At 48.1% G+C, this 27,401-nt stretch overlaps 1 protein-coding gene across 3 annotated transcripts in view; it reads right to left on the bottom strand.

The window, feature by feature from the left end:
• Window positions 1–27,401, bottom strand: part of FBXW8 (F-box and WD repeat domain containing 8) — a 62,379-nt gene that overhangs the window by 5,642 nt on the left and 29,336 nt on the right. For all 3 annotated transcript variants that reach the window (XM_083590217.1, XM_083590216.1, XM_083590215.1), the window contains 4 exons: window positions 26,164–26,321; window positions 16,492–16,688; window positions 15,219–15,428; window positions 7,042–7,169 (listed from right to left, as the gene is read on the bottom strand). In XM_083590217.1, the coding sequence (XP_083446343.1) occupies window positions 7,042–7,169; window positions 15,219–15,428; window positions 16,492–16,688; window positions 26,164–26,321 (693 nt within the window). The remainder of the gene's footprint in view (window positions 1–7,041; window positions 7,170–15,218; window positions 15,429–16,491; window positions 16,689–26,163; window positions 26,322–27,401) is intronic.

Genomic DNA, 27,401 nt, shown 5'->3' on the forward strand with positions numbered 1-27,401 from the left:
GTGGCCAACCGGATGCCCATGGGAAGCTCACAAAGCAGGGCATGAGTGCAACAGTGCTCTCGGCTCGTGATTCGCAGCAACTGGCATTCAGCAACATGGTGCCTCTGAAAGTAGAAGTAGAACCCAGAATCGCCATTGATAGCATTAGCTGCTATGGGAGGGATTCCCAAAGTGCAGTCCACAGACCCCTTCATCCAGGCGGTCAGCAGCACATCTGCAATTTAAAACTACGTAGCACCTAGGACAGCGCATGACAATTGCTACAAGAGGCAGAAGAATCCGTCAACAACCTCAGCAATTTTCAAGTGGGGGAAAATGGTTTGCGGATGGCTGCTCCAATTATTATTATTGTTATAAGTTCCCCACCCATCTGACTGTGTTTCCCCAGTCATTCTGGGTGGCTTCCAACATACAGTGGTACCTCGGGTTACAGATGCTTCAGGTTACAGACGCTTCAGGTTACAGACTCCTCTAACCCAGAATTAGTACCTTGGGTTAAGAACTTTACTTCAGAATGAGAACAGAAATCGTGCGGCGGTGGTACAGTGGTAGTGGGAGGCCCCATTAGCTAAAGTGGTGCTTTAGGTTAAGAACAGTTTCAGGTTAAGAACAGACCTCCAGAACGAATTAAGTTCTTAACCCGAGATACCACTGTACAGAAAAACACAATAAAACATTAAAAGGCTTCCCTATACAGGGCTGCCTTCAGATGTCTCTATGAATTTGTCTAAACCCCTTAAAAAACTTAAGAAGAGCTTTGTTGGATCAAGCCAATGGCCCATCTAGTCCAACATCCTGTTCTCACAGCGGCCAACCAGATGCCACATGGGAAGCCTGCAAGCAGGACCTGAGCGCTCCCCCCACTTTGAATATCAGCTGCTGGCAGTCATAAGGCACACGGCCTCCGGCAATGGAGGCAGAACACAGCCGTTGTGGCTAGTGGCCACGGACAGCCTTCTCTTCTATGAGTTTGTCTAATCCTCTTTTAAAGCCATCCAAGTTGGTGGCAATCATCACTGCCTCCTGAGGGAGCCCAAATTCCACAGTTTAAGTCTGCACTAGGGGAAGAAGTTATCTCTTCTCTCTTGGATGGCCCATAATTGGACGGTGTAATATGTTGAAACCATCTTGCTCTGATGAGCAAGCTGGCCGCTGAATTCTGCAACAGCTGAAGTTTCTCCAAACATCTTTAGAGATGCGGGTGATGCTGTGGTCTAAACCAGAGCCTAGGACTTGCCGATTAGAAGGTCGGCGGTCCGAATCCCCGCAACGGGGTGAGGTCCCGTTGCTCAGTCCCTGCTCCTGCCAACCTAGCAGTTCGAAAGCACAAAGTGCAAGTAGATAAATAGGTACTGCTCCGGCGGGAAGGTAAACGGCGTTTCCGTGTGCTGCTCTGGTTCGCCAGAAGTGGCTTAGTCATGCTGGCCACATGACCTGGAAGCTGTATGCCAGCTCCCTCGGCCAATAAAGCGAGATGAGCGCTGCAACCCCAGAGTCGGCCACGACTGGACCTAACGGTCAGGGGTCCTTTACCTTTACCTGTGATGTGTTGCAGTAATCTAACCTAGAGGTCCCCGGAACAGAGATGGAAGAAGTTATTGTGAGCGAAGAATTGATACTTTTGAATTATGGTGCTGGAGGAGACTCTTGAGAGTCCCATGGACTGCAAGAAGATCAAACCTATCCATTCTTAAGGAAATCAGTCCTGAGTGCTCACTGGAAGGACAGATCCTGAAGCTGAGGCTCCAATGCTTTGGCCACCTCATGAGAAGAGAAGACTCCCTGGAAAAGACCCTGATGTTGGGAAAGATTGAGGGCACAAGGAGAAGGGGGCAACAGAGGACGAGATGGTTGGATAGTGTTCTCGAAGCTACCAGCATGAGTTTGACCAAACTGCGGGAGGCAGTGGAAGACAGGAGTGCCTGGCGTGCTCTGGTCCATGGGGTCACAAAGAGTCGGACACGACTATATGGCTAAACGACAACAACAACACTCATGAACCCCTCTCTCTGTGCTTCCTCCAGGGAAGTGAGGGGCATTATGAATATACACCGCAGCTTAGCAAAAACACCCAAGGAAGGTGTGACGTGGAGTCAGTCAGGGGTGCGGCCTGGGGAGGCAGAGAGGCTGGGAGGGCTGCCTCTCAGCCTGAGGTGTCCCACTGCTGGGCTCAAAGAGGCTGTCCGAGAGTTGTGCAAGTGGATGGATGCAGGAGGTAGGGCTTAGCAGTTTGATCATCCAAAACGGCTGAAGATGAAATCATTGCAGATTGCCAAAAGGGTGTGTGTGTGTGTGTGTGTGTGTGTGTGTGTGCGCGCGTGTGTGTAACAACAACAGAGCCCAGAGAGTCGAGCGGGAACTGCCACAGAGGCTGCTGGAAAAGGAATGGAAGCTAATCCTTGGGAAATGATGAACTGCGGAAGCTGGGAGGCCCAAGCGGATGACAGGAGGACCCTCCCTGTGCCAGCACTTCCATTGTTCAGGATCCCTGCTCCGATCTGGAGGCTGTTCCAAAAAAACAAATCCAAAGCTTCCCCTCCCTCCCTCCCTCCTCCCCACATTGCCCTTCTCTAATGAAACCGCTCGGCAGGAGCCTGGGAATAGCTCCGTTCCGACAATTAGAACAAAAAGGAGGACAAAGGCTTCCGACCGGGTGGCATCCATCTGACAGGCTGGAGAAGGGAAATGAGCGTGCTCAGGCAGGCTGGGCCACGCGCAACACCTCCGCTGCCGCTTGTCAGAGCATCCACAGATGGAGTAAACAAAGCCTGTCTCCCGCTCTTCCACTTGCCTGGGTGGGGGGCTGCGCAGAGCTCGGCACTGGGCGAAACCGAAGCGCTGCTTCCAAGCCCCCGTCCATGACAGCGTGCGGCCTGGCGAGCTGCCCGCCGGCGTCGCGTATGATAATCAGGCCGCCTTCCATCTACCGAGCCCTGGCTGAGTCGTCGTGGTTTCATTTGCAAGGACCCGGCTTCCAGGCATCCGTTCCCGGGGGCGGGGGGGGGGGGCAAAAGACACTTTTCGAGTTGTTGTTGCTTTTGTGCGGCGGGGAAGTCTTACCAACTCCTTCTCCCAGGCTTTGGCTACCAATGCCAGAGCATTGTGGTTCCGCAATGACTGAACCTTGAAAAGGATGGAATTAGGGAGCTGGGTTTAGGATTTAGGGACCTGGGAATCTCAGGTGCTGTCTTCTCCCCCCCCCCCCCCCCAAGCTATGAAGCTCACTGGGTGATCTTTAGGCAGTTACTACCTGTCGCTTAACCTACCTCACTGGGTTGCTGCTGCTGTTTTTTAAATTAGTTTTTTATTAACAACTGTGTGTTAGAAAACATAGAACTACGCTATATCGCCAACCGAGTGCACCACATAATCCCACACATCCTGGAAGGTGAAACAAAACAATGGGTGCACTTGGAGGTAGATAAAACCAGAAAAACCCCCACTATGGCGTACCTGTTCCTCGAAAACAAACTAAGGAAAATTCCTGCAACACTAAACAGGTTCACACGGCCCATGCTTAAAGGAAAACTGGCCCAAACTCCATCCTCACTGATTCCCCTGGCTCACAAGGTGGTTGTGAGGGCAAAAGGGGGAAGAAAGAAACATGCACGCTGCTCTGAATTGTGTGCATGAAATAAATATAAATTTAAATGAAATGAAGCAAGTATCTAGTCCTCAGGCCCATGGGGAGAGGCTTGGAAGTACAGTGGCACCTTGGGTTACAGACGCTTCAGGTTACAGACTCCGCTAACCCAGAAATAGTACCTCGGGTTAAGAACTTTGCTTCAGGATGAGAACAGAAATGGTGCGGTGGTGGTGCGGAGGCAGCAGGAGGCCCCATTAGCTAAAGTGGTGCTTCAGGTTAAGAACAGTTTCAGGTTAAGAACGGACCTCCGGAACAAATTAAGTTCTTAACCCAAGGTACCACTGTATGGACAACGTCCGATAACTCCCAGAAGCTGGAGAGAGGCTAAGTGCTTAAATATGTTTCCATTTTTAATTGTGTTGCTTTATCCCCGATGTGTTTCCTGCCCTGAGTTTCTTTGGGAAGAAGGGTGGGAAATAAATTTAAACCCTCCTCCTCCAGTGCACTTTGAGATGGTGCTTTACAGCTACACAAAACCACTTGACCCTGAGTTTGGAGGAAAGGAGAGCAAAAGGTGACACGAAGGAAGTGTAAAAGAAATTATGTACAGCATGGAGAAAGGTGGTAGAGGAAAGTTTCTGTCCTTACCACCCCACCCCATCCGACTCTCCTAACACAAGAACTTGTGTTCCTCTTCATGTGCCTCCTCCACGAGAGGTCTGGAAAGTGGCAACACGAGAACCTTTTGTACGGTGGCTGCCCATTTGTGAAATGCTCTCACCAGGGACATTCACCTGGCACCTTCATTATACAGTTTTAGGTGCCAGGCAAAAATAGACAGACAGACAGACAGACAGAGATAGTCGTACCTCGGAAGTCAAACGCCTTGTGGCATTTTGGCTCCCGAACGCCGCAAACCTGGAAGTGACTGTTCCGGTTTGCTGACATTCTTTGGAACCCAAATGACAGACGCGAGTTCCGATTGGCTGCAGGAGCTTCCTTGGTTTCCGAATGTTTTGGAAGTCGAATGGTCTTCCAGAACGGATTCCCTTTGACTTCCGAGGTACGCCTGTACTCAGGATCGATTTGAAAAAGAACTTCTTCACCCAGCACAAAGTTGAATGATGGAACTAGCTCCTGCAGAAGGCAGTTAGGCTCTGAAAATCCAGAAAGGGGAAACAACATGCCTTTGAATCTGATCCCGGACCAAAGTGCCACCTGAGGCCTGATGCATGGGGGGGGGGGGGAATCAGGGTACAGGGAGGGAGACAGGTGTGTGAGAAGGGGAGAAGGAAAGAGCAGAGAGCTATTACCCAGCTGGCCTTTGGCCACCGTGCGACATCCCTTTGGTGCGGTGTGCTGGACCATTTAAATAATTAACACCCTGTCTCTCCCCCCGCCAAAAAAAAGAAAGAAAAAGAAAAGGTGGCGGGGAGGAGGGGGAATCTAAAAATTGGATGTGGAGGGACGTGGGGTTGTTGTTTTTCTTTTCGAAAAAGCACTCTAATCTTTACACGCTGATGACTCTGAGCGCTTCTATGTCTGCCAACAGACACTGAGCGGTGGGGGGGGGAGGGGGGGAGAGACTGGCCAAGATGAGGAGATAAAGGGGTGGGGAGCCGCAAATCAGCTAAATAGGATCTGGAATTCATTCACGTGAAAATCCTTTTTCGTTTTGGCCACCTGAGAGACATCAACTGCAACCCAACCTACATGATTGCCACTGTTTGGTGGCGGTGATGCCGAGGGGGTGGGGGTGGGTTCTCTTTTTGGCACGTGCGATTCTCCCTTAGGTTATTTCCCTACTTCAAAATTTCAGGAAGTGAGGTTTAAAATGCCAAACTCATTTCTTTCTCCTTTTTTTCCACGAGTGTCCGCAGGAAAGAGGAGGGCCTCGTTCCAAGAGGCCTCGCTGGGCAGTACACCAACTGTGTCCACCAAATGGCTTTAAAAAATATATTATTTTGGGGGGGGTGGGGAGAAAAGGAATAAAGGAGGGACTCTTCCCGCAGAGCTTGCAAAACAACGACAGGACAGAACAAAGCAAAGCGAGGTGTGCTGTCCAGCCATGACCTAATATTGCGTCTGATTTTCTGAAAAGTTTATGCAGACTCTTGCCTCTGGTGTGCAGTGCAATTCCGTGAAAGGCGACAGGTAAGCTGCCCCAAAGGTACAGCCACGTTTGGGGCGGGGTGCCAAGATCCAGGCCAGCCCAAGACATTTGGGAAGGTGTTGTACCTCGGTGGCAGAGCATCAATCCCCAACGGCATCTTCAGGCAGGGCTGGGAAATACTCCTGCCTGAAATCCCCCCAAGAGCTGCTGCCAGTCAGTGTAGACCAGGGATGCCCAACAGGCCGATCGCGATCTACTGGTAGATCCCTGCGAGGTTTTGGTAGATCGTGGTCGATCTCTGGATCCCTTTCCTTAGCGTCATTAAAACTGACTCCTGCCCCGCCCCCTCGCCCCGCCCTCCATTGTTGTATGATCTCTGGAAGGGAAGACGGAGCTTTCTGTGTGCTGCTGTTTTGATCCATTTATGAGTGAGTAAAAAAACAGGGCTTTTCACCTCCCTAAAAGAAGCGCTCAACAACTTTGAGCTGAACCCGCCCCCCCCCAAAAAACAGGGGTAGATGACTGCCAGTTTTTAATTCTGAAAGTAGATGGCAGTCTCTTGAGAGTTGGCCACCCCTGGTGTAGACAGTACTGAGCTAGGCGGACCAAGGGTCTGACTCAGTGTAAAGCAGCTTCCTGTGTTTTGGTACCAGATGGAAATTACAAGATGGCGCCTCCCTGCCGCAGTCCACATGCAAGAGACCACCAGACTGGTTGATTCGTGTTACTGGGTGCACTGTGGTTCAGAGCAGCACGTCAGGTTTGGGGGCCCAGGACAAACTGCCTTTCCCCTTAGCAACCTGCCCAGTTCATCTGAGGCCCTTCTCTGCATGCCACCTATAAGGGAAGTCTGGAGGTTGAACACGGCCCTTTCTGTAGTAACCCCCAACTTTGAGCTGAACCCACCCCCCCAAAAAAAACAGGGGGGGCTGTGCCTCAGGAAGCCTGCCTGGTACCTACTCTCTTTTTGTCCTAGGCACCAGGCAAATACATTTTTTGTTTCCTGGGCACCTGGGTGGTATCCACCGTTGAATGTTTTTATTCTGTTTCTGATGTGTGTATTTTTATTTACTGGATTCTATTCTTGCAAATTGATTCGGGGCTTTTGGGTTGTATACAGTGTTAGTCCTACTCAAGAGTAAATCCATCAACATGAATGGGCCTAAGTGAGCCTCGCCCGTTAATTTTCAACGGGTCTTTGAGCAGGACTAGCGTTGGAGGCAACCCTTTTAATGTGTGGGAAGCAAAATAAAAAGTTCGACAAATCTAACCTGACCAAATGGGCCGCACACAGCTCAACGTGTGCCGTGTGGGGCCCCCTGCCCCACCGCCTTGGGTGTACCTTCTGTCCTTGTTCCCAGCCACCAGCAGGGAGGGAGGGCTGTCCCGGAGATTGACGCAGGAGAAGTCCCCCAAGGAGCTTCCGAGCTGCGCTGTGCACTGTCCCGTTTCCAAGTTGTAGAGAAGGATCTGGGGGGAAAAAACACACCATGGGAATGCAGATTGTCAACCAAGGGTTAGGGGAAAGGGTGGGGGATCTTCTGGCCTTGCAGGCCAGTCTTCGCCTGCCAGGGGGTCCAAAGTGGCCTGCACAGCTATTCCCTCCCCCCGCCAAACCTACCTATCCATTAGGTGACATCACTGGGTGATGTCAACCAAGGGGTGGGAGGGTGGAGTTCAATTCTGCTGGGGTCTGCTCTGCCAGTGCATTCCCTGCAAGGATTGTGGTGACCAAGCAGACCCCTGCAGCAAGCAAGACTGCACCCTCCAGGGCCTTGAGGGGTGGGGGAGATAAGGCCAGAGAAGGTTCCCCAGTCCTAAGTGAGACGGCTCGGTAGAGCATGAGACTCTTAATCTCAGGGTCATGGGTTTGAGCCCCAGGTTGAGTGAAAGATTCATGCATTACGGGGGGTTAGACTAGATGGCCATCATGGTCTCTTCCAACTCTACAATTCTATGATTAAGAATCTGTCTCTCTGATTAAGAAAAACCAGGAGTTAGGACTGGTTCCTCTCCCCCAGGAGGTTCCTTTCCTCTTTGTGCCCTTCCAGCAACTATAGACTTGTTATCTCTTAAAATTAACAATATTGGGGGAATATATAACATTGAAAGCTGTCTTATACTGAGGCCACCCTGAGCCAGGGACCTTCTGCATGCAAAGCAGATTCCCAACCACTAAGTTACAACACTTCCCCAATGAGAAATTAAATTTAACTTATAACAGGGGCTGAATTGCCGGCACAACCATACACAGTATTATTTGGATATGTTGAGGATCTGGTTTTGCAGAATTGATAATGTGTTTGCTAACAGCTGCTCCTACAGCAAAATGCTATAATGGAGTGCTATCCCTGTGTTAGAAGATTGGAATGGGAGACTATGGGAATTGGCTAATTGGCTCATATGATAAAACTAACTAACCTTGCAAGAGTGAGATAAAGGAGTCAACCTAAGACGTGAGAAAATATCTAGCCATATACCGTATTTTTCTGTGTATAAGACACCCCCTGTTTTTGGGGACTCCAAATTAAGAAAATGGGGGGAATTGTATCCGTGTATAAGACAACCCCCAATTTTAAACATATTTTTTAAAGAAAAAAAACCTAGTCTTATACACGGAAACAATTTATAGCTCAGATATTGAGAGGGTTGTATCCAATGTTAATGGTTGCCAGAGCAGACCCACTGAATTAATGAACCTGACTTACTTAGGCTGGTTAATTCCAATGGGTCTCCTCTGAGTAGGCCCTAGTTGGCTACAACCCAAGGTCTCTCATTTCCGTGATTGATTTCACTTGCTTGCTTGGCTTTAATGTATTTTTATGCGTTAAAAATGAATTAAGCATACTTATACATGGGTAGGTGTATACCTGTACAAGTAGATACTGATACTTATATATTGCAATCAAATAAAAATAGGAGGAAGAAAAAGGAAGAAGAATTTATATCCCTTTATTATTAACTGTAAAACAGTCCTAAGGGAGGATCACAGCATGCACATCTAATATCACCTATGCATACAAAGACATGTTCTGCCATCTGTTGAAAAAAGTCAAGGCTGATCTTCAAACGTTGCAGAAAAGCATCTTCATATGGCTCCGAAATCAATTAGTGATGGCGGCAGCCTAACATGCAGGGGAAGCGTGTTCAAGTCAAGAGGGTACCACCACCAAGAAGGCCCTGCTGACAGTCCCCAACATCTAGACTCATTAGATGTCCAATGCTAACCCTTTCCTCCCCAGCTGTGACTCCCCCATAAATGGTCTCCCATTAAACCATTTAGACAATTAAAAAACACCTCCTATTAGCTTCAAGAGAAGCATTAATTATGGCACAGGGGAGAAGTGAGGAGCAGAGGCCGAAGGTCAGACAAAGAGGTCCCTGGAGCCATATCCAACACGTGGACTGGCAGTTCCGCATTCTGGCTAAAGAGGGAGAAAGTCAGCTGGGGCTAGTTAGGTTTGATCCTGTTGACAAATTTGCTGAGAGTCCCAAGCGCTGGGTGCCAAGGAGGCACCCATCTCAGTCTGAAGTTCTAAGATGGCAGAAGCGGCGACTCAACAAGATTGAAGGCAGGTTCACAGGGAACCTTTCGATTCCAGAACCGAGGGCTCAGCCAGGAACGCGCGTACCAAACAAACAAACAAACAAAGGCGTCCCAGTTTACCACCAGAAATCAAAAAGCTTCTGGATCTGAAGTGGGGACTGATCTCCCCAAACGCTGAATAATTCAACGCGTCCCAAACGCCTTAAGACGGCCTTCGCCGCGACTTTGAGTTAAAGCCCTCGGAGATTAGCAAAGCGCAGCATCCATTTCGCGGCCGGGTTCTGCTCAGCGTTACAAGTCCCTTAACGACCTTTACCGTCTCGCCCCCCCTCTCTCGCTCTTTTAATAAGGCTGAGCAAATGGGACTTCATTTTCGCCGGTTGTTACAGGAGAGCAAAATCAATTATTTATGCCCTGGCTTTCCCTTTTGTTCAGGCAACGCATTAGTCTAATGCCACCTCACCACGACGCAAGTTGGGCGAACTGAGACCTTTGGCCTTTGCTGGACTGTGGGGCAGTGGGGCGGGTCGGCAAGGGTGGGGGGTGCGTGGGGAGAGAGATGCAGGGAAAGGGGGACAAATGCAATTTAGGGGATAAGCAGATACGGGCTTTACTCCAGAGATGGGGAACCCGTGGCCCTTCAGTTGCTGGGGGACTCTGGCCCCTATCAGCCCAAGCCAGCATGGCCAATGGCCAGGGATGATGAGAGATGTAGTTCAGTAACATTTAGAGGGCACCAGGTTGGGGACAGCGGCGTTGGCTCAATAACTAAGGCCGCAGCCATGCAAACAGTTAAAGCAGGCTTCCTCAACCTCAGCCCTCCAGATGTTTTTGGCCTACAACTCCCATGATCCCTAGCTGGCAGGACCAGTGGTCAGGGATGATGGGAAATGTAGTCTCAAAACATCTGGAGGGCCAAGGTTGAGGAAGCCTGAGTTAAAGGTACATTTATTCAGGACGGGTAAGAGACAAGACTTATTCATGCAGTGCATTGTTAAACTATGGAACTCACTCCCACAGGAGGCAGCAATGGGTGGTTTTAAGAGAGGACTGGGCAAATTCATGGAGGTGAAGGCTATTGATGGCTATCAGCCACAATGGCTATGCTCTGTCTCCATGGCTGGAGGCAGAAATGCTTCTGAATACTGATTGCTGGAAACCACAGGAGGGGAGACGGCTCTTGTGCTTGAATCCTGCTTGCCAGTTTCGCACAGGCATCTGGTTGGCCACTGTGAGAACAGGATGCTGGACTAGACAGGTCACTGGCCTGATCCAGCAGGATTTGTCTTATGTTCTTATTCCATTTTAAGAGCCTTGGCTCCCCACAAAGAATCTTGGGAAGTTTAGGCTGCCCCTCACAGAGCTCCAATTGCCAGGACCCTTAAACTACAGTTCCCAGGATCTTATTCTGCTGGGGGAGACGGGGACGAGAGCTGTGACTACGAAAGTCATATAAGAGTGCTTTGAATGTGCCGAGTGATTGGGGCTTAAGTGCACATCCAGCATTATTGGGGGCTTATTCCTGCGGCCTTCCTGGTGATATTGGACTCCAACCTGCGTCAGCCCCATGCAGTGTGTGTGGCTAATCATCACATCGGCTGGCTAAACACACACACACACAGCTTGGAGATAAGGTGATTTGTTTGATTATAAGATTACAGATGAGCTAATATTCGAAAGACCAAGATCAACGAGAGAGAGAAAATTGGGGGTGGGAAACAGTAAACCTACCCAGAAGAAGCTGTTACATGGAGTGGAGGCGGGGGGACGAGAGGTGTGTGTGGAATAATAAAAAAAAAGAGGGCATAAAGCAGTTAATATGTATGAATAATGGATGTTTGATTTAAAAGCAGTTTACTCCAACATGATGTAATTTTTTGACAGCCGGCCAGCCAGACTATCTTGCGGCTCTGTGCCAGGGGGGAGTCAGCGTTCTAGCGCAGGGAATGCTACCTCATCGAGGATCACGCGGGCGGCGCGGCGGGGAGGGACGCACATCAACTTCCATGCCATCCCAAAAGTGACTTTCCGTACACATACACACTCTCTTCTCACTCAGGGGCTGAGCATACCTGCCGACCGCTCAGAGGAGGCCACCTGGGGAAATCAGGCAAAGCGGCAGTCCGCCTTCCCAGCCTACGGCAAGGCTAGATGCTCACGGTGCAATGATAATTCTTCGCAGCACCTCCGTGCAAATTAACAGAGATGCTATTTTCAAAACAAAAACACTCAGGTTTCTGGGGGGTTTTCCCCCCTTTCCTTTTTAAAGTTTGAAAAAGAGAGAGAGAGTGTGTCAAAGTGGCCGGCACAAAGCTGCCATCGCCAAACCGAGCCAGGAGTGAGCCCGGATGTCGGTGGTGAATTTTGCCAAAGCACCTGCAGCTCCTGCTGCTTCTGCCCTGGACCTCGTTTCCCTGCGTGCTGCCTTGCCAAGCGGAGTGGGCGACCGAGCCAGGCTGGGGTTAAGATGCGGACAGATGTCTGCCGGAGGCAAGGAAGGAGGTTGCGAAACACATTTAACCTATGGACAAAGGCAAAGTGGGGAGAGAGCAGCCGCCCAACGCTGTGGTCATTTCTCTCACTGAGATGCGAGCGGCGAAACAAGGACTACAAGCTCAGGGACTTGCTCTGCTGTGTTTAGAGCATTAAACTGGGGTCTGTGGACCCCCAGCAGCCCACAGGATTCATGTAGCATGTCCGTGGATTTGTGGTCGAAGGCACACTAAATATACATATTGGTTTCCAATTGCATTTTCATTACTTCTTTTATTTCTTTCATTGTATTGCACTTTGAATTCCATGGGATTCAGAGGGCAACAGAGTAAACTATAATATCTAAGAAACAAAATAAGTGATTAAAAATGCATATTAAAATCAGCCAGGATCTAGCAGGCAGAAAAACCATTAAGTGGTCCAGAAAAGAGACCTCCAGCAACTTTCAAGTGGTTCTGCAGGGAGGTGGGCAGGGAGATTTAAGGAACCACTGTTCTAGAATATATCCAAAGGACTATAAATTATGTTATGAAAGACCAGTATCTATTTCCCTTAGTAACAATGAGGGCTAGAAACTTTCTCACTTTTTAAAGTGAACTTTATAGCCTTGGGATTCTGCGAGATCTACTGGACAGCTCCATGGTGAATCATAGAAGCACAGTATCGCAGAGTTGGAAGGGACCCCAAGGATCATCTAGTCCAACCCCCTGCAATGCAGGAATCTCAGCTAAAGCATCCATAAATGTAATGAAACAAATTAATTAAGGAGACTAGTTTTTAGACAATGGGGCTGAAAATCAAGGGCACAACATACACACATTTCTGTGAGCCTGTTTTGGTTCTGCTGTGCTGCAGCGATAGGGGAGCAATACAAGAAAATGCTTCTTCTAAGAATAAACAGCAGCTTTCAATATTTAAATTTTTAGGTTCCCAAAACAGCATCCACAGAAGATTAGCATCCAAGTTATATCAACCAACTGGCAAAAAGACACATCAGCAAACCAGTAAGTCTTTGATCGGTTATCAGAGCAACGTAAAATAAAGGGCTGGTGTGATTTTTATGGCACAAAAAGAAGCACATCGTCTCAACAAGCGGGCTCCTGCTCATCCAGTCCTTCTGCCAACCAAGTGCAGCACCTTGGCCCAGGAAACCAAAAATGAAACATGACTGCCGAGCGGGGGAGACGGCTCCATCCCTCCAAAACAGGCCAAAACGCAGCGATACGTCTCTCGCATCAACCTGGAGATTGATCATCGCCTCCTGACCACCATAATCAACCCATGCAAAGTCCCTTCACGTCTGGGGAATAATTATCATAATAGACATTCGTAATTAAGTTTCCGGAGTGATGTCAGCCGGAGCGGGAACGCCAAGCAAGCCGGTGTCCTTGTCAGAGACATCCTTACCGTCTGGGTTCCTTCAGCCCCGTTCTCCCTCATTAGCATACATGCCCCTCGCGAACCATCTGCCACCGCACACCAAAAAGACCTCAGACCTACATTAGGAAACCACTCCGAATCCACAGAGCGCCATTCGGGAGGCTCCCGCGGAGCTCTTTCTTCTGGTTCCATTTGGGGCATGGACAGGGCACTTTTGTTATGATGCCAACGCCAGCCTTGTCCCAGCGCTCCTCCTGAATGTTGCACGGGAGCAAAGCTCTGATGTTGCTTCAGCAACAGCCAGCTTTAGATGGAGCCATATGTAGAGAGTAACAGCTTGGCAAACGCCACCTTGGCTGAAAGGTGCAGGGGCCCCATCAGCTCCAGGGTCTTGTACCCCCAATGGAAAGGGGGACACTTGAGCTTTAACGGGGAGTCCTTTGAGGATAGCAATGTGACATTCTCACCAGCTAAACATTGCAAAGCATCGTGATATACCAATCTATCACAATGTCTGAAATAAGGATGGAGCTATGTAGAGAAATTGCCTGCTTCAGTTTTCCCAACACTGTGATTTTTAGCATAACACACACACACACACACACACACAGAGAGAGAGAGAGAGAGAGAGAGAGAGAGAGAGAGAGAGAGAGAGAGACATCATGATTTGCAATATATTGCCAGCCCAAAAATTATGAAACCACTATCACCGGTTTTGGATGATATATTGCCCAGCCCTAACACACATCTTGATTTGCAACATATTGCCAGGTCAAAAATTATGAAACCAATAGAGCAATATGGACTTCAAACTACTTTTGGACGATATATAAATATATCGTCCACCCTATTCCTCAACCTCATCCCCTGAAGAAGGTCACTCTTAACTCTCAGGATCAGGAAAACCTTGGCCTTCTAACTAGGCTTGAGGGAACTACTTTGTCCCTGTAAAAAATAAACACAGATGGAAAGGTAAGCAGAGAGATCAGACACAGTGCACAGAGCCACTGTTATCATTTCCTCTTGAAATCTTTATAAATCTTTATATGCACACTTTGCCACCTGTAATTGTATGAGGCACCTGTGGTGTCGGCAGGAGCATCCTTTGGCTGACCAACACAGACAACATGCATTGCAACATTGATTTATTTTTTGCAAGCTTCTAAATTCCCCTAGATGTCACACACTTTGGAACACAGCTGCACAATCGGAATGCAATCGGTTCCAAGGAGTTCTTGCCGCTCACAGAGTCTCACAAGGAAAGCACAGTGTCTCCTATAAAAAAGCAAACAGTTCCCCCTAGAGGCCTACAGCTGTACAAAAAGGCCTGGCTCCCTCTGCGAGGAAATGAGGCGCATTTGTCGCTACAAATCAGCCTCGGCCTCTGTGTCAAGGGAATAATGCAGTTGCTGAGGGTGGGGTGGGGCAAATATTGGGCTGCATTTGGCCTCTACTGGAACAGCAAGGGGCTATTCCTTATTCTCGGTGAAACAGCACCTGATCTGCAAGAGAGAAGGCCCCAGTTTCAATTCCCCTCATCTCCGGGTAGGGCTAGGAAAGATCTTCCTGTCCGAAATCCTGGAGAGCCACTGCCAGTCCATGTAGACAGCACTGAACGAGATGGACCAATGGTCTGACTCAGGAGATGGCAGCTTCCAATGTTCCCTTTAAAACTAGGGCGAAACTTTGCTGGGTGCATATCAAGTGAGCCATTTCGGAGCTTTAAACAGCAACAACACCAGGCAGATGGGCAAAACTTGCATCTCATGCTTCTAGGGCAGGTGTAGAGAACCTCTTGCCCACCCCCACCCCCCAACGTTGCTGATCTACATCATCCCTGAACACTGGTCGTGCTTGCTGGGGGCTGATGGGAGTTGTAGTTCAGCAAGCACCTGGAGGGCCAATGGTTCCTCACCCCTGCCCTAGAGAGCTCTTGCCAACAGCGATGTTAAGATGGCAGAGTAAATGGTATCCGTTGTTAGTTGTGGCATAAAAGTAATTAGCAAGATTTCCACGCAATACAGGAGAGTCAATCATGAGCGAGCAACCATTGATATGCCTTATACTCAAAAGTTTTGCAGAACAAAAGGCTGAAATACCTTGTTGGTCTCATTGATCAACCAGCCGAAGCCTTTCACTCCGAACGCTGCCTCGCTGGAGGTGACATCCAGGCATGTGGCAGGCTGACCGTAGACAGAATGAAGGACCTTAGCTGAGTCCCCAACCTTCAGCAGATAGACGACATCTTCCGCAGTGGCTACGGCCACAGGGAGGCCCATAATGCGGGGGACCAGGCAGAGTGAGCCTACCTGCAAGGGGTCGGGGGTTACAGTGACTGCAAGAACCTCAGCTTTGGGGCTCATCTTCTCTCCATCAGCTTCCCTTCCTTTCTGCTGACCCCACACCCCCACCCCAACAAAAAATTCAACTGGTGTTTTGCCTTTTTATTTGTCTACTGGCTTCTTCCACTGTTACGAGCCATAACTCCGTGGTGGAGCACCTTCTGAATTATGGTATAAAAGAACTCCTCCTTGGGCCCTTGTTTTTTTCCTGGGCATGAGCATAGATGGCAATTTCCTTCCATCCCAGAGCTCCATATAACAATCACCCAAAGCAATGGACCTGATGTAATAATAATAATAATAATAATAATAATAATAATAATAATAATAATAATGGTATTATTTATGCCCAGCCCATCTGGCTGGTTTGCCCCGTCTCCGCATTTTCTCTCCACTGCAGTGTTTAGAGATGTAAAACCAAACCCACCTTTACCAAGACACCAGGTCCCCACACCCGTCAGGATGGGGAAGCTCTGTGCCCTTCCATACAGTGGTACCTTGGAAGCTGAACGGAATCCGTTCCAGAAGTTCATTCGGCTTCCAAAGCATTCGGAAACCAAGGCGCGGCTTCTGCAGCCAATCAGAAGCTGCGGAAGCTGTGCCAGACATTCGGGTTCCAAAAGAACATTCGCAAACCAGAACACTTCTGGGTTTGCAGTTTTGGGGAGCCAAAACCTTCGACTTGCAAGGCGTTCGGCTTCCAAGGTACAACTATATATATAATTTTGGATTCCTAGAGCAGGTCAGCCCCCAGCCAGCATGGCCAATGGCCATGTCTGATGGAAGCTGTAGTCCATTGACATCAGGAAGGCCAAAGGGGCCCTCAAACCTGTATTAGGGAGAGAAGAGCACCATATCTGTAGCTGACATTTAGCGTAACGTCAAGCTTGACCTGAATAATCTGGTGAACTGGGCTCTTTGGTTGCAGGATGGGGAACCGGTGGCCCTCCAGATATTCTTGGACTCCCAACTCCCATCAGCCCCGGCAAGCATGGCCAATAGTCAGGGACGATGGGCGCTGTAGTCTCACCAGTTTCTGGATTTCAAACTCTGCAGCCGTCTCCCAGTAGCCCTTGTCATTGGCGCTCTCCACTTTGACCTGGAAGGCGGATGCAGTTGCTATCGTTGCCCCTTCAGCCGAAAGGGCCAAGCTTTGTATCTTCTGATTGTGCTGGAAGCAATGGATTGGGTCACGGCCGACCAGCAGGCTCCACACCTTAATCGTCCCTGTGCACCAGAAAAACAAAAACAAAAATAAAAATGGAGAATCAGTAGCCGTGGTGGAACATTTTTATGCATGCTGCCAACCACAAAACCATCTGGAGGATTCATCAAACCAAGATCCGTTCCATGGAGTAATCGCTAACATTTGACAAGATCTCAGGGGGCACCTGAATCTCAGCAAGGGCAGCCAGCAGAATCTGGCTTGCCAAATGAAACTGATTGACGGTCAGTTGAATACAAATGAAAGTAGGTTTTTTATTGATTTTCACAAGAAAGCAGAGATATAGAGAGAGGTAAGCTCCTCACCGGCACCACCCACAAGAGAAGAAGTAGCTGAGAAGCTTTTGAGGACATCCACGTAGAATAAATTGGCATAGGACTTGAAGCCACTTAAGAGCTGTATATACTCCTTAGGAGCTGTATACACTCCTTAATGTATTCCATGAGACACAAACGCTTTCTTCATGTAAGAAAAACATAGTTAAGTGACATAGCCAGTTTCCTACACAGCTACTCGCCCTGGCATGCAGCCATCCAGAAACAGACGAATGCCATGTTTGTACATCATGAGGAGTCAAACCATGGCTTATTGCAAATGCCAGCAAAACTGAAGCCTAAATAGGGCTGCTGAGAAAGGTGAAGGAAGTATTAGCCTGCTCAGCCCCACAATATTTTAAAAAGCTAAGGGTGGACACCTTCCTATCACTCAAAGCCCAATGACAATGGAGCACGGTCAGTAGCCATGGGCATGCCCTGAATGAAATGGGGGGGGGGGACAAACAACCACCAATAGAGAATTGTGGTGAAGTGGAGCTGCCTTCTCTTAGGGAATGACTGTCAGGAACCCTGAGCAGCCAAAGTCCTGCTGAAGGTAAATGGGCAAAAAAAATAATGGTTATAATATGCCGATGGAAAAGTAGGAACACATGTGGACTAAAGGGTTAAAAGATACATTGTGCTATGACTTAAAGGAGACGTTTTATAATATGATGTATCGTTGGTATCTAACTCCTGAGAAATTAGCCAGAATGCATAAGAATGTTCCAAATGTTTGTGGGAAATGTCAGGAACAAAAAGGGACATTTTATCACACTTGGTGGTAGTGTAAAAAAAGCTAAGAAATAGTGGATACAAATGCATACATTGATACAGAAGATTTTGAAGGTTAATGTCCAAGTGAAACCAGAGCTTTTTCTGCTGGGGCTTATGGATATACAATTAGAAAAATAATACGGAAAACTATTGCAATATATGATTATAGTGGCAAGATTGTTACATGCACAAGGATAGAATGACTCATTATTACCTACTATGGAAGGTTCTTGAAATTAATGGATTTGGCTGAGATGGGGAAGTTGATGTGCTTAATTAGAGAAAAATCACTGTTGACATTTATTAATGATTGGAAACCCCTTACGGACTTTCTGTGCAATAAGGAAAATGAACTTGTGGTATCAGGGTTTGAAGACTGGAAAAAAAAAGGATAAGATTGGTTAACGAGAAGTGGAAGAGTTTAATGTAATTAAAAGGCAAAAATGTTATATATATATTTAAAGCTAATAGATGGAGAGTCTGAAGTTTTTCTTCTTTTTCTAGTTCTCTATTTTCTTTTCAATTTTTATGTTAAACACAAGAGCTTGGTATTTGATGTGCATCTTTGTATTTTTTATTTGTTCTAAGGTAAAGGTAAAGGGACCTCTGACTATTAGGTCCAGTCATGGCCGACTCTGGGGATGCAGCACTCATCTCGCTTTATTGGCCAAGGGAGCTGGCGTACAGCTTCCGGGTCATGTGGCCAGCATGACTAAGCCGCTTCTGGCAAACCAGAGCAGCACACGGAAACGGTGTTTACCTTCCTGCCGGAGCGGTAACTATTTATCTACTTGCACTTTGACGTGCTTTCGAACTGCTAGGTGGGCAGGAGCAGGGACCAAGCAACGGGAGCTCACACCGTCGCGGGGATTCGAACCACCGACCTTCTGATCGGCAAGTCCTAGGCTCTGTGGTTTAACCCACAGCGCCACCCACATCCCTTTTTATTTGTTCTACCAAGCTTTAAATAAATAACAATAAAGAAAAAGGAAGAAGTCATGTTGAAGGCTCCACACGTGCAGCTGAATCCTGACCCTTGTTCCACAGGGAGCTCTCCAAGGTGGCTACCCAACTTCCATTTTGCATAGGAATACATAAAGCTGCCTTAATCCATGTCAAACCAATGGTCCGTTTAGCTCAGTAATGTCTACATTGACTGCCAGCGGCTTTCCGGGATTTCAAACAAATAGTCCCTCCCAGCCCTACCTGGACAAGCCAAGGACTGAACCGGGGACCTTCTGCATGTAGATGATCCAAGTCTGAACTATGGACCTTCCCCTGGGCTTGCACAGGAAGGTAAGAAGATGTCATATAGTGGCTCAGACCTGTTGAGCCACCTATTAGTAATGTCTACACTGACTGTCGGTGGCTTTCCAGGATTTCAGACAGGGTTCTCTCCTAGTCCTACCTGGAGATTCTAGGGATTGAACCTGGACCCTTCTGCACGCAAAGCAGATGCTCCTCCAATGATCTATGGCTGATCACTATGACAAGTTGGACCGTTGCTCCATCTAGCTCAGTACTGTCATCACTGACTGTCAGAGGCTCTCCAGGGTTTGGGGCAGGGAGTCTCTCTCAACCCTACCTGGAGATGTCAAGGATTGAACCTGGGACCATCTGCATGGAAAGCTGATGCTCTACCACTGAGCTATGCCCTTTCCCCTCTGTTTGCAACTCTGGGCCAATCACAGCAAGAAACTCTCGCTCTTCATGTTTCTCCAGCACAGCTTTTCAGAAGTTCAAGGGGAATCGGAGCTGGTAACATTTCCTTTCCCCATCTGAATTTAACAAATGGGGAGAATGCTGGCTTCCAGAAGGCTGAAGAAAGACTCAGAAGGCATCTGCAGACGGACTGCAGACATCTCCCCCACATCCCAAAGGAAGCAAAGCTAGAGTGTGCTAATGAAACGGCATCCAAACAAAATTTTAAACATATTTATGTGCACTTCTGCAAAGATTATTTTGGTGCCTTAGAAGCACTCCCCCACTGAGAAATAATGCCCGTAATCTCGGGAGCTATCTAATGGCACTCTTTCTGAAAGATTTATACTCCTTGTCCTGGGAGCAAAAAGCCATCACAGAAGCCATTTTGGGGTTGTTGTTGACTTTATGTTATTATTAGGGATGCATACTTGAATTAATCTATTTGCCTAAACAATTAGCCACCTTGTTCTGCGTGCAACAGAGCCAAAACTGCAATTAGGCTTCCATCAAAGAGCCAAAAAAAGAGAAGGAGTCCCAACTAAAACTGCCCCAGTGGAGCCATAAGGCACTCCGAGTCGGATTTTTCCAAATTTACTTTGAGGCATAATGGCTATTATGTTGATTGTTTGAAAGGTAAATAACAGCTAAGCTGGTTTTTGAAAAGGGGGGGGGGGGAGGAAGGAAGAAAAGCACGGAACAGCAGCTGCCCCCCCCCCCGGCTCCATAAAAACAAGTTAACACTTTTTTTAAAAGCGTTAAACAAAAAATGAGCACTGCGAGCATCATGATCAAGACTACAGCCCTGCAGAGAGCAAGCCACCCATTGCAATGGTGGTGGTAGTTATGGAGGTTATTTTAGACAACAGTCATTGGGTTGCTTCTGACATTTTTAGGCTGCTTTAAAAGAGGGTGGGGAAGCTCAGGCCCAGGGGTCGGATGAGGCCATCTCCATCTGGCTTGAGGAGCTTCCTCCAGGGCCCTGCTTACATTTCACCCTCCTTGAGAGCTGCCTGCCTGCCTGGGAATGTGCGAGGGGACCCCTCTCTGAAGCCCTGGAGAACTGCTGCCAGTCAGTGCAGGCAATACAGTGGTACCTCGGGTTACATACGCTTCAGGTTACAGACTCTGCTAACCCAGAAATAGTACCTCGGGTTAAGAACTTTGCTTCAGGATGAGAACAGAAATCGTGCTCTGGGGGTGCGGCGGCAGCAGGAGGCCCCATTAGCTAAAGTGGTGCTTCAGGTTAAGAACAGTTTCAGGTTAAGAACGGACCTCCAGAACGAATTAAGTACTTAACCCGAGGTACCACTGTACAGAGCTAGTTGGAGCGATGGTCTGATCCTGCATAAGGCAGTTCCATGTGCATGTGGACAAGGCAAGATACCCTTTGCAAGAATACGAGAAGAGCCCTGCCTTTGTTTGCATGAGCGCCACCATGAAAAGGGGGTCATTTCTACCCACCTTCCTGTGGCAACAGAAAAACTTTTCGTGGTGTGAATCAGACCTGCGCAGGGCAGGGGGTGAAAGCAAACAGTGTCTGTGTCTTCCCCCCTCCCCTCCCCAAACCTCAAGGCTGTGGCTCTGTGCCAGACCCAGGCAAGCATGGAGCAGATGGAGCCCTGGCAAGGCCCCCCCACCCCCACCTTCCAGCCCCTGCATTAGAAGCATCTGCTTCATTACCCAGAAAACCTTCCCCTGCTTTATCTAATGCTCCAGGAAAAGCATTTTGATTTGATTCATTTTGGGTAAAGGCAACATGGAAGGCAATTAGAGGAGTAAAATAAAAACAAAAACAACAAAGAAACCCAAAGTGGAAGGCAGCCAGTGCTGACAATGGGAAACAAGGCGAAAGAAAATAAGGAGTCTGATCACTTGGAATTCGAACGCCACGACTGTGGATTTGGATGCCAAGCCACCTCAGGCTTCCAAGGGTAGGTGAGCACAAGGGATGAGCCGGCAAAGCTGGGAAGAGATTCCACCACTTCTTCGGTGTGTGGCTGGTCCCCGTTTGGGCTGGGAGGGAGGGAGGCAGGGAGCCCAAACAGAAAGTGAAGCCGGAGCTAGTGGTAAGTGGAGTCAAAGCCAGAGGCAGATGGAGTCAAAGCCAGTAGAAGGCAGAGTCAAAGCCAGTAGCAGGTGGAGTCAAAGCCAGTAGAAGGCAGAGCCAACTCATTCTACTTTGTCCTCATCTTATTTCCTGCTGAGTTCTACAAGGTCAACAATGAGGTAGAGGAGAATGAGGGGGAAGCTGACAGGCAACCCACTGGACTGGTCTTAAGTAGGAAAGCAGGCAGGTATAGGCTGGCTGAGGGCAGGGCAGGGCCCCATTCACCCTAATGGCCGAGTCTCTACCCATGGCAGAGGCTAGGAAGCTTTGAGGTTGATGACATGGATTTGAACAGCGTAGCCCCCTTGCAGTTCCCCGGTGGGGAGAGAAAAAGGCTTACAAGTGCCAGAACTTAAGGAACGTTTGAAGCTGCCTAAATCCCAGAGTCCAAAGTCTCAGAGGCAGCGACTCTGAGGAAGAATAAAATGCAACTGAAGGCAGGTTCCATCACCATCCAGATAGGATCGCAACTGAACCACCCGTTGAAGCTGATATGTAAGCCCTAGGCACCATCTTATTCTATTTATAAGAATATTTATAAACTGGCAGCTCCTAAAAATATTGTGATGGTGTATGATAAAATCATTAGAACATCATTGACATTATAAAACACAGAACAAATAACCGAAGCTGAATTAAATTACCATATTTTTTCGTGTATAACACGACCCCTATTTTTTGGGACTCCAAATAAAGAAATCCCCCATATGCACAATCTATGTATAAGACAACCCCCAAATTTAAACTTGAAAAAATTGGGGGGTGGATATAGTCTTATACATGTAAAAATATGGTAATTCTCTAGAAAGTGGATGGCCAATTGTCATGTATCAATTCACTTTGATTACTGAACTGCAGGGAGTTGGACTAGAGGGAACCTTTGGGTCTCATCAGTCTCTGCAACTCTGTAATTCTATGATGCCAGTTGTGCTTTCAATGGCAGTGATGGATCTGAGCTGAGTGTCTATTCCTCCAGAAGAAGTGTAACCCAATCCAGAAAGGGCAGCTCCTCACCTCTTAAAGATCTTAGCAAGATCTTCTGAGAGTTGGACTTGACTGCCTCCGCATCCTGTTCCTCAGGATGAAAACAGCTTCTTCCTCTTGGCTCCCCTGCTGGTGCTGTCCCTCATTTCTGTATGAATTTGAAAGAAACGCAGCTGCTGCTCCTACTACTGAGTTTTTGCCTCCCAAAAAGAGAGGGAAACCTTCCCCAGAGCAATTCTGATTCCTTGAAACGCTTATCTCCATCACTGTGTTGACCATTTTTCTCCAGGGTTAGCTTGCAGAGCAGGGATAAGCAAGCGAGAAGGTCCCAATTGAGCTAGCAGCTTATCGCAGTGGTAGCCGACTTGGTACCCTCCAGATGTTGATGGACTACAACTCCCATCAGCCCCAAGCCTGCACTGTCAACAGTCGAGGGGGTAATGGGGGTCCATTTCGGCAACTGAAGGGTGCATTGTGTTTGGCTACCCGTTTTGTAGAGGGTGCGAGCAGAAGGACGCCATCGGCGAGGTGACCCACAGAACTTGCTGCATCGACTGGCAGGCTGTGAGAATGACACGGCCTCCTCTGAAGGGGCAGGAGCAGCCCTGACGGCTCCTCGCGAAGACCGGCTGCCAAGGGCATCGCAGCTTGAGCTCTGCTGAGCAGGGAGAAAACGGTGTCGTGTCGAACGCGTTTGCAGAGTGGCTTCAACAGAGGAGGCCGACGGCGCTGCCTCCTATTGCTACCAGATGGCTTCTCGGTGCTGGTCGCATGCACACACACGTACGCAAAAGAAAAGGAAGCAGGGGTTGAGGAAAAGCACGAAATAAAGGCCTTGAGGTAGCTTGGAAAACAGAGCAAATTATTTTGGTCTCTTCTCCCCTGCCGCTCCAGATGCAAAAGAAAAGTCTCAGCAAACTTACCCTTTTAAAAAGGAAAAATGGGGTGGGAAAGAAAATAGGGGAAGGGCTGCAGCTTCAAGTGGATAGAACATTTGTTTTGATGGCAGAAGGTCCCAGTTCAATCCCCATCGTCTTCAGGTAAAGATGGGAGAGACCCTGGCCTGAAATCATGGAAAGCTGCTGCCAGTCAAGGTAGGCAGTGTGGAGCTAGATGGACCTATGATCTGACTTGGGATAAAGCAGCTCCCTCTATTCCTATGTGCCATTGGGAAAGGACTGGCAGGTGTTTTTGGACTATACCTCCCATCATCTCTGACCATTGGCTGTGCTGGCAAGGGACCATAGGTTTTGTAGTCCAAGGCGTTAGGAGGAGAGAGGCTGCGGAAAGCTGACTTAGGCCCTCTTCATACATTATGAGCTTAGGTTTCTTAAACAATTAGAGTTTTTTTATTGGTCAAATGTTGCCTATTTGATGGTTACAGTTCAGTAACACAGTGCCTGGCAGGCTTAAGCAGTAGTATGAAATAACTACAGAACTTACAATTTAGCGGGGTGGCGGGGAGATCCAACGCTTTATTTTGACTTACCTACTGTATATAAAAATATATTACCATATTTTTCAATGTATAAAATTGGGGGGGGGGGTCATCTTATACACGGGCTGCTTGCCCACTCAGGAAGAGTAGACGGTGACAGTACCGTCAGCCAGAGCGGGGGGTCGTTGGAAAACAGCTCAACAACCGCCCAGTGAACTTACAAAAGATGCTCAACAATGTTTTTGCAAAACTCAACAACTTTCTTAATTTTTAAACTTCTTAATTTGGGGCTTCCAGAAATAGGGTGTTGTTTTATACATGTGTTCGTGTTATACACAGACAAATATGGTCTATCCTGCCATTTCACTGCACCACAGAGGGCAGGTTGTAACTGTCTGAAATTACTGTAAAAATGAAAATAAAGATAAAATCTTTTAAAACAAATAAAACACATTATAATCCATTTAAAAAGCAACTACAGCAGAGGAAGCAAGGCAAAAGCTTGGTGGAACAAAAATGTTTTTACCCATCAGCAAAAGGCAGCCAGAGGGGTCCATCTGTGCTTTACGGTGAAAGCTATTCCACTGTATTGGTGCAGCCACTGAAAAGGCCCCACCGTTAATCATCCTCAACAGTCCTCAGAGAAGGGCCTCTCCTTCAGATCTTTGGAAGGAGGGAGGAGGTGGTCCCCTGGGTGTCCTGGGCACAAGCCATTGAGGGTTTTACAAGGTTATCACTATCATCACTCTGAATTGTGTCTGGGAGCAAACTAGTAGGCATGTGTTACTATTAGCATATAAAGCATACCCTCCAACATTTCTCTGATGAATATGCCCATTCTACTGTTCTGTTCTGTTCTGTTCTGTTCTGTTCTGTTCTGTTCTATATACCCCACCCATCTGACTGGGTTGCCCCAGCCACTCTAGGTGGATTCTAACATGTATAAAAACATAATAAAGCATTAAGCATTTTTTAAAGAAAACTTCCCTATATAGGGCTGCCTTCAGATGTCTTCTAAAGGTTGTATAGTTACTTATCTCCTTGGCTTGGAGGCTGCATAACTCTATACCCTACAACATTTCTCCAATGAAAACAGGGACATCCTAAGGAAAAGTGGGACATTCCAGGATCAAATCAGAAACCAGGATGGCTTCTGTACATCTGGGACTGTCCCTGGAAAACAGGAGAACTTGGAGGGTCTGTTTATGTAAACATAAACTGGTCCCTTAACAACTTGGGACCAGTTTATGTTACCCCCAACTCTTGGTTTCTATCCCTCTCACTGTAAAGCGCAAATCAGAACGACCAGCCCAGGAGGTGCTAGGAGGACAAAAACGATAAACAGTCGTAATATCCTTTGCATGATCAACGCAACAAGTTTGGACAGGCCTTTTTGAGTGCAGCTGCACAGGTGGCCATGCTACTTCCGGCAACAACCACGCTTGCTCATTTGGAAAACATGCCTAACAGAGGGCCTCTAGATCCCACAGAAAGAGACTCCCCCCCCCCTTGTCTCCCTCTGCAAGTGTGCATCCAACACACATTTTTGGCCACGGACACGTGCATTTCTTTTGCAGGCCAGCCACCTTCTCTTGCTGTCCAAGAAGGAAACGCAGATCAAAGCTGATCCACAGACTTTATTTTGCTATATATTCTCTGTGTGCTCAGCACACCAGAGATGGGGCAGGGGACGGGGAGAGGAAGGGAAACGAGGCAGAAGGCCCGGGATTTGCATTCATCAAACAATATCTGGTTCGCTCTTTTGTCTCGTGAGCTGATCTCCCTGCATCTCAAGAAAAAGGGGGGGGGGAGAGAGAGAGCCAACACAAGTTGTTTGCTCAAGACGAGTTTGGCTGGGCTGCAGCCTGGCACGGTTACCCCGAGTGGCAGCTCCAGGAGGAATTAAAAGCAGCCGTTTTAATGGGCAGCGCGATCCAAGGCCTCCTAATGCACTGAGGGTTACCAGCCAACTTTTCCCCACATAAAAGCAAGTGTGAGCACACACACACATACACACACACACGTTGTGTGCAGAAAGGATTAGAGTCGCTGTCGCAGAGACACACGCGAGCACACAAAAGCTGGGCGCAGCTGCTGGGAGGGGGGGGATGCTTTTAGAAAACAATATGAGGAAAGAGTCGCCGTTAACTTACCGTCCTCGTAAGCTGCCGCTGCCAGAGAGCTGTTTATCCTCACAAAGGAGGCGTGCGGCCGGGGGCCGGGTTCGGCCAAGCCGCGCTCGGGGTCCAGGGCAGGAGCAGTGTAGTCCCAGGTGCGAGTGTCCCACAGCTTCACATCCCCTGACGTGTAGCTGGAAGGGAAAGCGGGAAACGGGTTCAAAAAAAAAAAAAGCAAGCGTCGGAGTCAGTGGGAGCCAACAGAGAAGGAACTCGGTGGTCGTGGGCAAAAGCAAGGTGTTTCTCTTCCCATCCACCATTTCCTCCTCTCGGCCTCCCACTTTGACAGGAACAAGACCCTTTTGCAAATGAGGCTGGACTGCTCTTGGTTTTCCTTTTCTTTTTTTAAACTCATGCTACCAGCTGCGTTCACAAGTGAACAAAAGGGCAACGCTGGGTGTGGGGGAACTCTGGCCTTCCAGGTGTTGCTGAAAGGAAACTCCGATCGGCCCCTGCAAGTGTGGCCCATGGCTGGGGGAGATGGGAGTTCAGCAGGATCTCTCCAGACTTGTGATACACACACAAAAAAAAGGGTGCAAAAATGGTAGCCGTGCTGTCCTCTTAGAAAACCTCCAAACTCCATATTGTTTATTTATTCAGGAAATTTATATATCGCTTGCTCAGGGGGTGGGGTGGGGATTATCCAAATGGTGCAGAAATTCGATTACAGTATACGCAACACGTGACAAAAGGTAACCCAAAGAGAAATATACATAAAAACATCAATTAAAAAAAAAGAAAAAAACAATAAAAATATTGAAGCAAATGCACCTAAATCAGCTGTCTAGACAGGTTTCCTGAAACGAAAACATTTTCAGCAGGCCTCTTAACAGAGTAGAGTTGTGACAACTATTACTAGAGGAATGTGCCTTTCTTAGGCCAACCAAGAGAGTCACAAAACAGGGTGCAAGCTTTTGAGTTACGCAGGACTCTTTTGTTAGACTAGATGAGGAAAAAAGGCCTGTTGCTCAAGCCTTCCTTGTCTGCGTGTTTTAACAGTCTTAAGGCAAAACACGATAGACAGTAGCAGACTTTCAGGAGCTCTGCAGGTGTCAAGTTGCCCCCAGGACTCCTGGGGAGGCTGGTCCCCCGCCTCTGCAAATACAGCAACCAGCTGTCGCTCAGTTATATCCTTAGGCAAAACGCAGAGATCCCTATTTGGCTTTCCTTTCTTAACATAGGGGAATGTTGCTATTGTACTCAGGTCCTCCTTG

Source organism: Podarcis filfolensis, assembly GCF_964270895.1.
Source record: "Podarcis filfolensis genome assembly, chromosome: 16".
In the NCBI taxonomy this organism is placed as follows: domain Eukaryota; kingdom Metazoa; phylum Chordata; class Lepidosauria; order Squamata; family Lacertidae; genus Podarcis; species Podarcis filfolensis.